At 44.9% G+C, this 8,863-nt stretch overlaps 1 protein-coding gene across 1 annotated transcript in view; it reads right to left on the reverse strand.

Moving 5' to 3' along the window:
- Nucleotides 1-8,402: 8,402 nt before the first annotated feature.
- LOC145391158 (uncharacterized) overlaps nucleotides 8,403-8,863 on the reverse strand; it is a 15,882-nt gene continuing 15,421 nt past the window's right edge. Inside the window, exon 3 of the mRNA XM_080265837.1 lies at nucleotides 8,403-8,863. This exon is cut by the window's right edge and continues 60 nt beyond it. Within this exon, the coding sequence (XP_080121963.1) occupies nucleotides 8,403-8,863 (461 nt within the window).

The following is an 8,863-nucleotide window of genomic DNA, read 5'->3' on the forward strand; positions in this document are numbered from 1 at the left end:
TACATTATTATTATTCTTTTTTATCAGCATCACTCTTGTATGGGTTCCAGACTTTTATTTAACAAGTGTTCATTATATTTATGAAGCAATTCAAAGCTGCCTAAACATATACTTGTAGCTGTGTGTCATGAATTAGGCAGGATTGAGGAGAGAGTGGAGAGCAAGGAGCAGTTCATGTCTCCCTGTTCTGTTCTAAAACCACACTGAGCAAGAGAGAGAGAGAGAAAGATGCACGGGTTGCTGTGGAATGCTAGAGGTCTACAATTTATTTTTGTATATTTATTTTTTTTATTACACAGTGTTCATATGAGATTGTATTTACAGTACCACAGTGAAGGCTGCATCAGTGGTGTAATATGGGACTGGCTGGGATGCATTCAAACAAGTGACCCTCTCCCGGTTAAATGAATCACAGACAAAGCCATTCATAGTCCAGCCTTGGGAGGGTCCAGCAGTGACTCAACCCTAGTAGTAAAATGATGAAGGTTTTTGAACACCTCCTTATAACCAGTTTATTTCATGGTGTGGCACAGAACCCTTACACTCTGGTTTTGTTTGTACTATATGTAGAATATTAGAGCTTTGGAAAGAGGCATAAGAGGTTATGTATAGCCTTCAGTCCCTGCTAAATGAGGGGAGTGAGGTGGCTTAGTGGTAAAGCGTGTGACTTGAGATCGCAAGGTCAAGAGTTTGCGCCGCCAGGAGGGGTAGCGCTCTCCTATAACTCCCTCAGGGCTATATGATCTATCTAGGTCTATCTCAGGGGAATAATTCCTGCTAAATAAAAGATGTTCCAAAATTTTAACAGGATCATCTAGTGACAACAGATATAAAATAAACCACTGGATCAGAAGAGTTAATAATATGACAGGGGACAGGATGACATGGAGGTGATTTGTTTGTGGCCACCCCTTATGGGATTAAGGCAATAGATAGATAGACAGATAGAATAAAACAAACCAGTGGATCAGAAGAGTTAATATTATTTGGTATAGTGGCAACAGATATAAACCACAGGAATTACAGAGTTAATAAAATGACAGGGGACAGGGCGACATGGAGGCAATTTGTTTGTGGCCACCCAGCACATAATTAAGGCGTCTGGCAATAGATAGATAGAATAAAATGAACCACTTGATTAGAAGAGTTAATATCATTTGATATAATGGCAACACAGAAAATAAATCAGTGGATTGAAAGAGTTAATAAAATGACGGGACAGGGTGACATGGAGGCGATTTGTTTGTGGCCACCCTGTACGGGATTAAGGCGTCTGGCAATAGATGAATAAAATGAACCACTTGATTGGAAGAGTTAATATTATTTGTTATTCTGGGACTGATACAAGAATATCCCAGAGGTGTTACCCATATCTTATCTATCTGTCTATTGGCAGACGCCTCAATCCCATTCGGGGTGGCCACAAACAAATCGCCTCCACGTCACTCTGTCCCCCCCATATCACTTCAAAATAACAAGGGACTGATGTGCTCTCTCTCTCTCAGCTAATTAAGTATCGTTTGTCAGCCCAGGATGGTTTGCGTGACATTTGTATGGGAGAAATAATAGCCAATAAAGATGCAAACTGTGTGTATAGTACTGTATATTTACCTTCAGTGTAAGAGAGCAGAGAGAGAGACATGTGGAGAGTGTGAGTGAGGTGGAAGAGGGGAGAGGGAGGGGGAGGCCAAGGATGAGATGGAGGGATGTAGTGGAGAGGGGGGTGTAAGTTGTGGGGATGGAGAGTGAGAGACTGATGAGGAGAGTATATGTGAGTGAGGTGGAGGAAGGGGGAGGCCAAGGATGAGATGGAGGGATGTAGTGGAGAAGTATATGAGAGAGGGGGTGTAAGTTGGGGGGATGGAGAGTGAGAGACTGACATGGAGAGTGTATGTGAGTGAGGTGGAGAGGGGAGAGGAAGGGGGAGACCAAGGATGAGATGGAGGGATGTAGTGGAGAGGGGGGTGTAAGTTGGGGGGATGGAGAGTGAGAGACTAACGAGGAGAGTGTATGTGAGTGAGGTAGAGGGGGGGACAGGAAGGGGGAGGCCAAGGATGAGGTGGAGGGGGGGATAGGGAGGGGGAGGTCAAGGATGAGTTTGAGGGATGGAGTGGAGAGGTATATGAGAGGGGGGGGGGGTGAGCTGGGAGCAAGGCAATGAAATGGCGGGGGACAAGGCGACATGGAGGCGATTTGTTTGTGGCCACTCCTTACGGGATTAAGGCATCTGGCAATAGATACAAAAGATGAAAGTACCGTACAAGACTAGAGACTATATTTGAATTACATATTTAAGAACAAACCTGCCTCTGATAAATACCTACGTGTATGACAGCTGTTGTACGAGGTGGATGGTGATGTGTGCTACTGGCTGTGAAGAATCGTATCCTATATAAGCGCTCCATCATGCTTATACTCATTAGCCGTGGTCACTTAATGCCGGCGCTAAACTGCTCGATCTCTGGCAGCCTCCCCGTTCAATCCCACATGAGTATTTAGTACTGAGGAGAGAAATATTAAGGAAAGTATGGATGTGTTACCGTATTCCACCACTGAAAAGCAGGTTGGCGGCTGAAAGAGAACATTATCTTGTACAGTCAGCTAAATAAGTATTGGCCTTCTTATTGCACACACCATTCTGAAACATGGCTGAAGTAATGTGATGACAAGAGATCGGGCTGGCTGGATGAATGTTGTGAGAAGTGCATGATCAGGGATTTGGCACCCCTTTTTAAAGTGGCAGCGTCTGCATTGACTCTATGGATACGTAAATGTGAAGCTACAGAACGTGGTGAATGTTTTTGGCGTATCCGATAGAGCCAGGATTCCGGGAACTTGAATGATGAGTGATTGGAAGGGTGGCCCATTGGATTGTGCAAATTTGGGCTGTGTGGACATTGCTGGGGGAGGGAGTTGGGAGGACAGCCTTCTTCTTTGCTATCCTTATCTCATTCTAGTAGTTCAGTTACTCTTCTAGGAGCTGCCTAGCATGGGCCAACCTGCCTACTGCAATTATCCTCTCTTCTTATGTTCTTATGTTCTTACTCCTCACCCTGACCTAGGGTGGGAAAGGAGGTCCGGATGATGATGATGATGATGATGATGATGATGATGATGATGATGATGATGTGTTCTGTCCTGTGATTATGAGTGCAAGTACCGTATTGTCTTTGGTATTGATCAGTACTGGGAATTGCATAAAAACAATACATAGAGTGTTAGTATTTTTTTGAGAAATACACTGAGGTGGTTTGGACATGTGGAGAGAATGGAGAATGCAAGAGGGTGTATGTAGGTGAAGTGGAGGGAGGGAGAGGGAGGGGGAGACCGAGGATGAGGTGGAGTGATGGAGTTGAGAGGTATATGAGGGAGGGGGGAGTTAGTTGGGGGGGAGGGCAGTCAAATGGTGGGTGACAGAGCTACTTGGAGGCGTTTTGTCTGCGGCCACCCTTTGCAGGATTAGGCCGTCGGGTTGTTGATAGATAGATAGACCAGATTGGAGGTGAGAGGAAGGATGGGACTTGAGTGTATTATGGTGAGAAGAGGTAGACTGAGATGATTCGGCCAGGTGGAGAGGATGGAGGATGACAGCTGGGGGTGGAGGGTGAGGGGTGTGAACGCTGAGGGTAGGACTGCAAGAGACAGACCAAAAAAAGACCTGGGATGAGGCCATAGGGTGTGACTTTATGGAAAAGGGACTAAATGAAAAGGCTGCTAGAGATCGAGCAGTAGATAGTTACCATTAGGTGACCAAGGCATAAAGGTTGCAAGAGACAGACCGAAAAAGACCTGGGATGAGGCCATGGAGTGTGACCTCATGGATAAGAGACAATATAGAGGCTGCTAGAGATCGAGCAGTGGAGAGTTGCCATTAGGTGACCAAGGCCGACGTATGCAAATCTTTCTAAACGCAGGAGGAACTAGACACATGGGGATATCCACTGAAAATACCTCCACCGTTCCTAATTTTCGTCTAGGAGATTTCGATGGCTTAAGAGCTTATTTTCGAACGGTATTCCACAGGGAGATTAGCTATTGGAGGGAATGCCAGGTCAGTGTGGAATCCCAGGTCATAGGTCAGGCGCAGGAAACACCTGGGGACGTCCGTCAGGTGTCTGCGAGGGAGGAGGTGGTAGATAGGAATGTAGTCCAGGTGACGGAAATTAACTCAGCTACAGTACCAAGCAGACGTTCGACCAGTGAGAAGTATAACGAGTTAATAAATATAATACACGGAGGCCAAAATAGATATATTCCTTCAAAGCCGTTTAGAACTAATAATTCGGAACCTAGATGGTTAAACAACAGATTAAAATCTCTCATAGGCCAAAGGAAAGGAATATATAGAAAAATAAAACGTGGAGAGGAACACTTACGTAACCGGTACACAATTTTAAATAGAGAAGTAAAGAGGGAGATAAGAAAAGCAAAGAGAAGTTATGAAATTAAGGTTGCCAGTGAATCAAAAGAAAACCCCAAGGGTTTTTATCAAATGTACCGAACGAAAAATAAAGACAGGATAGGACCACTCAGAACAGAATCAGGTGACATTACCAGTGAAGATAAAGAAATGTGCTCCATCCTAAATAATTATTTCATATCAGTATTCACCAAGGAAAATCTAAGCCTGGTCCCTCAAGCAGCAAATATTTACCATGAGAATACGGAAAATATTCTTAGTAAAATAACCATTAGTAAGGAGGACGTATTGAAAGAAATTAATAAGTTAAAACCTCAAAAATCGCCAGGTCCGGACGATATATATGCCAAAATTATAAAAGAAACCAAAGAAGAATTATGTCAGCCACTTTTAACGTTATTTAATGACTCTTTAAGTTCAGGAGAAGTTCCAGAGGCGTGGAAAACCGCAAACGTAGTGCCCATCTATAAAAAGGGTGATAAATCAGCTGCGTCGAATTATCGTCCGATAAGTCTAACGTCAATAGTAGGAAAAATGTTAGAGTCAATTTTGGCAAATAAGATTAGAGAACACTTAGAAAAATTTAATCTTATAAACGAAAGTCAGCACGGATTCAGGCAAGGACGATCCTGCCTCACAAATTTGTTGCCATTCTACTCGGAGGTCTATGAGGCAGTAGATAGCGATAAAGCTTACGATGTTATTTATCTGGACTTTAGTAAAGCTTTTGATAGGGTCCCACACGAAAGGTTAGTTAGAAAGGTTCGAGCACACGGTATAGACGGCGATATCTTAAAATGGATAGAATCCTGGCTGAAAGGACGAAAGCAGAGAGTATTAATAAATGGAACTAAGTCGGACTGGGGATTAGTAACTAGCGGTGTACCACAGGGTTCAGTACTCGGTCCCTTATTATTTATCATATATATAAATGATCTAGACTTAGGAGTCAATAGCAGAATCAGCAAATTTGCCGACGATACAAAAATAGGGCGTATCATTAACTCGACTGACGATTGCCATAACTTACAGAAAGACCTCGATACATTGTCCAAATGGTCTAAAACTTGGCAAATGGAATTTAACGTTGAAAAATGTAAAGTACTTAACGTAGGCAAGACCATTGGAGATACTAAATACAGCTTAGATAACAAAGAAATTAGCAAATCGGAATGCGAGAGAGATCTAGGAGTTATGATTAGTAACGACCTTAAACCTAGGCAACAGTGTATTAATGCGAGAAATAAAGCAAATAGGGTCCTAGGATTTATTTCGAGAAGCGTGAGCAATAGATCATCTAAAGTAATACTAAAACTTTATCTAGCATTAGTAAGGCCACATTTAGACTACGCAGTACAATTCTGGTGTCCTTACTATAGAATGGATATTAATTCGTTAGAAAATGTACAGAGAAGAATGACAAAAATGATACATGACGTCCGGAACCTGTCATATGAAGACAGACTGAAAAGACTAAGTCTGCATTCGCTAGAGAGGCGTAGAGTAAGGGGAGACTTAATTGAGGTGTTTAAGTGGATGAATGGTATAAATAAGGGAGATATTAGCAAGGTACTTAAAGTGAGCATACAGGATAGAACTAGAAATAATGGTTTCAAACTAGAAAAATTCCGTTTCAGTAAGGAAATCGGTAGAAATTGGTTTGGTAATAGAGTAGTAGACGAATGGAATAAGCTACCTAGTAAAGTAGTTGCTGCCTCTTCCATTGAGAGTTTCAAGCATAGGCTAGATAAGCATATGACAAATAAGGGGTGGATATAGAATAAAGAAAATCTTATAACCAATACTAATTCAAAAAAATTTTCTTTTCAGCTTACACTATGATAGTCTCTATTCTCCTTTCACACTTTCCTGTAAAATGTCCACGCCAGTTTTTCTATACGGCGTGGTGTTCTTTCTGACTTTTTCCTGCCGGCTTCGGCTGGAGGGTTTGGAGGGCGGGGGAGAGCCTTCTTCTTTGCTGTCCTTATCTCATTCTAGTAGTTCAGTTACTCTTCTAGGAGCTGCCTAGCATGGACCAACCGGCCTACTGCAGTTATCCTCTCTTCTTATGTTCTATGATCTCCAGTCTTTTAAACGAGGTGTGTCCAGGCATCTCGAAAGGAACGGATCTTGAATTTGGCTCTCTTTTGTATTGTTTTTGTTTTTTTTCTTGGAAGGTACAGTTTGCTTTCAGTATTAAGAACAGACTAACTTAAACTCTCTCTCTCTCTCTCTCTCTCTCTCTCTCTCTCTCTGGCTTTGGTTCCTTCTTTCTTGCATAAAAAAAACACACCCTTTTCCTTCCTTCACAAGACATAACATTATTTTTCTCTCGTAGGAAAAACAAATCACATGGTAAGACTTGACCCTCTCCTTTCCTTGTCTGTCTATCTATCTATCTATTGCCAAACCCCGTAATCCCGTAAGGGGTGGCCACAAACAAATAGCCTCCATGTCGTCCTGTCCCCCGCCATTTCATTGCCCTGCTCCCAGCTCACACCCCCCTCTATCACATACCTCTCAACTCCATCCCTCCATCTCATCCTTGGCCTCCCCATCCCTCTCTCCCCTCCACCTCACTCACATATACCCTCCTCGTCAGTCTCTCACTCTCCATCCTCTCCACATGGCCAAACCACCTCAGTGTGTTTCTCCTAACGCTTCCTATCACATCCACATCCACACCACAACGCTGCTTCACACTCTCCTCGTCAGTCTCTCACTCTCCATCCTCTCCACATGGCCAAACCACCTCAGTGTGTTTCTCCTAACGCTTCCTATCACATCCACATCCACACCACAACGCTCCTTCACACTCTCCTCGTCAGTCTCTCACTCTTCATCCTGCAATAGACAAGGCCAAATTACAACCAAGACTTGCGAAGGAGAGAGACTTTAGACTTGAGGACTCTCTCTCTCTCTCTCTCTCTCTCTCTCTCTCTCTCTCTCTCTCCTTTTAATTTCATGTCACAAATCAGTGAGAGAATATAACAATACTGACTTTACATCCTTTCCTTAGGCCACTTCTTCGTGACTAGCGCGTCTTCTGCATGGTGTTAATATTCTGTTACATCTGTACGTCCTATTCTAAACACTTCTTCGTGACTAGCATCATATTCTAGTGTCTCTTGTTACATCTCAGCGTTGATGATAGATCAGGTTAAAGTGAACAGCGTATGGAGAGAGGCACCAGTCCTGTATGAGACACCCCTAGCGTGTATTCAGGATGGTCGGTGGGTCTTAGCGGCGAAGTGGTGACATGGAGGTGTATGGCACGTAGAAGGACTGTCGGGGCTCAGGGTGTAGGCATAATAACACAATTTTTAACTACGGTATGTAACTATATAGCTAAAAAATATATACAACAGGAAGTTATGTATGAGCTGTCCAGGAAGAGGCAACTACACACCCCCTTTACCTAGACTAATCAAGAACGCCAGACACCCCTGATCATGTGCCGGAAACATGACCGACACACACACACACACACGCACACGTACACCCACACGCTTTAGCCGGAAGCTGGAGGTGGAAATAAGATGTTACGGTAGGAAGGTTAGACGGAGAACAAGAGAGAGAGGAGGGGTTGGAAATTAGGCCAGATAACACGAGGGTCAACTATAGGAGACTTTGCTGTTTATTGTAAGTGTCTCACCATAAACTCCATCGACCCCAATCTGCCTATTTCATCACCCCTTTTAAAATACGAAGAGGATAACGGAACAGAGACGGCCTACACTGGCATCTCCTACAACGCCTCGCCATTACCCTTTCCTGGTGCCACTCCCGTTGACGATACAACCAGATAACCTTCTCTATATAATTCCACCCCTCGGCTACGTCTACTTACAAGGGAACGGGCTATTGAAACCTATGGCCAGAGTCGTATACGTAAAAAGGACACAGGTAACAACACACAATGCTTCAAGTGGTTTATTTCCTCACACACACAGCAAGAGGGAAATCGGTCCAGCGGTCCAGCCTACTCAGCCGCCTTGATGACTGGCAGTGTGTGCAGGCCAGGGTAGGCGTTGGGCAGGCCGGTGTAGGGCAGGACGGCGTGGGGTGGGCCAGTGTAGGGCAGGGCGGCGTGGGGTAGGCCAGTGTAGGGCAGGGCAGTGTAGGGTAGGGCGGGAGACAGACCAGTGTAGGGCAGGGCTGTGTAGGGCAGGGCAGTGTAGGGCAGGGCAGCGTAGGGCAGGCCCGGGGCAAAGCTGTTGTAGTAGGGTGACAGGCGGCCATCGAGGGTGGACAGGAAGCCGGTGTAGGCGGATACGGCGCCGTCCAGGTCGGTGTCGGGGGCGGCTTCGGCTCGGGCGGCGGCGGCTTCAAACTCCTTCTGGAACTTTGCCTTGGCCGCCGCGACCTCCTCTGTGTCCTGCACGGGGCTGGGGGCGCCCTCGGGAACCACCACCTCCGGCACCTGCCCCGCCGCAGCAGCAG

The sequence above is a fragment of the Coenobita brevimanus genome, chromosome 17 (genome assembly GCF_032717465.1).
Source record: "Coenobita brevimanus isolate Jiangsu-jjx chromosome 17, ASM3271746v2, whole genome shotgun sequence".
Taxonomy (NCBI): Eukaryota; Metazoa; Arthropoda; class Malacostraca; order Decapoda; family Coenobitidae; genus Coenobita; species Coenobita brevimanus.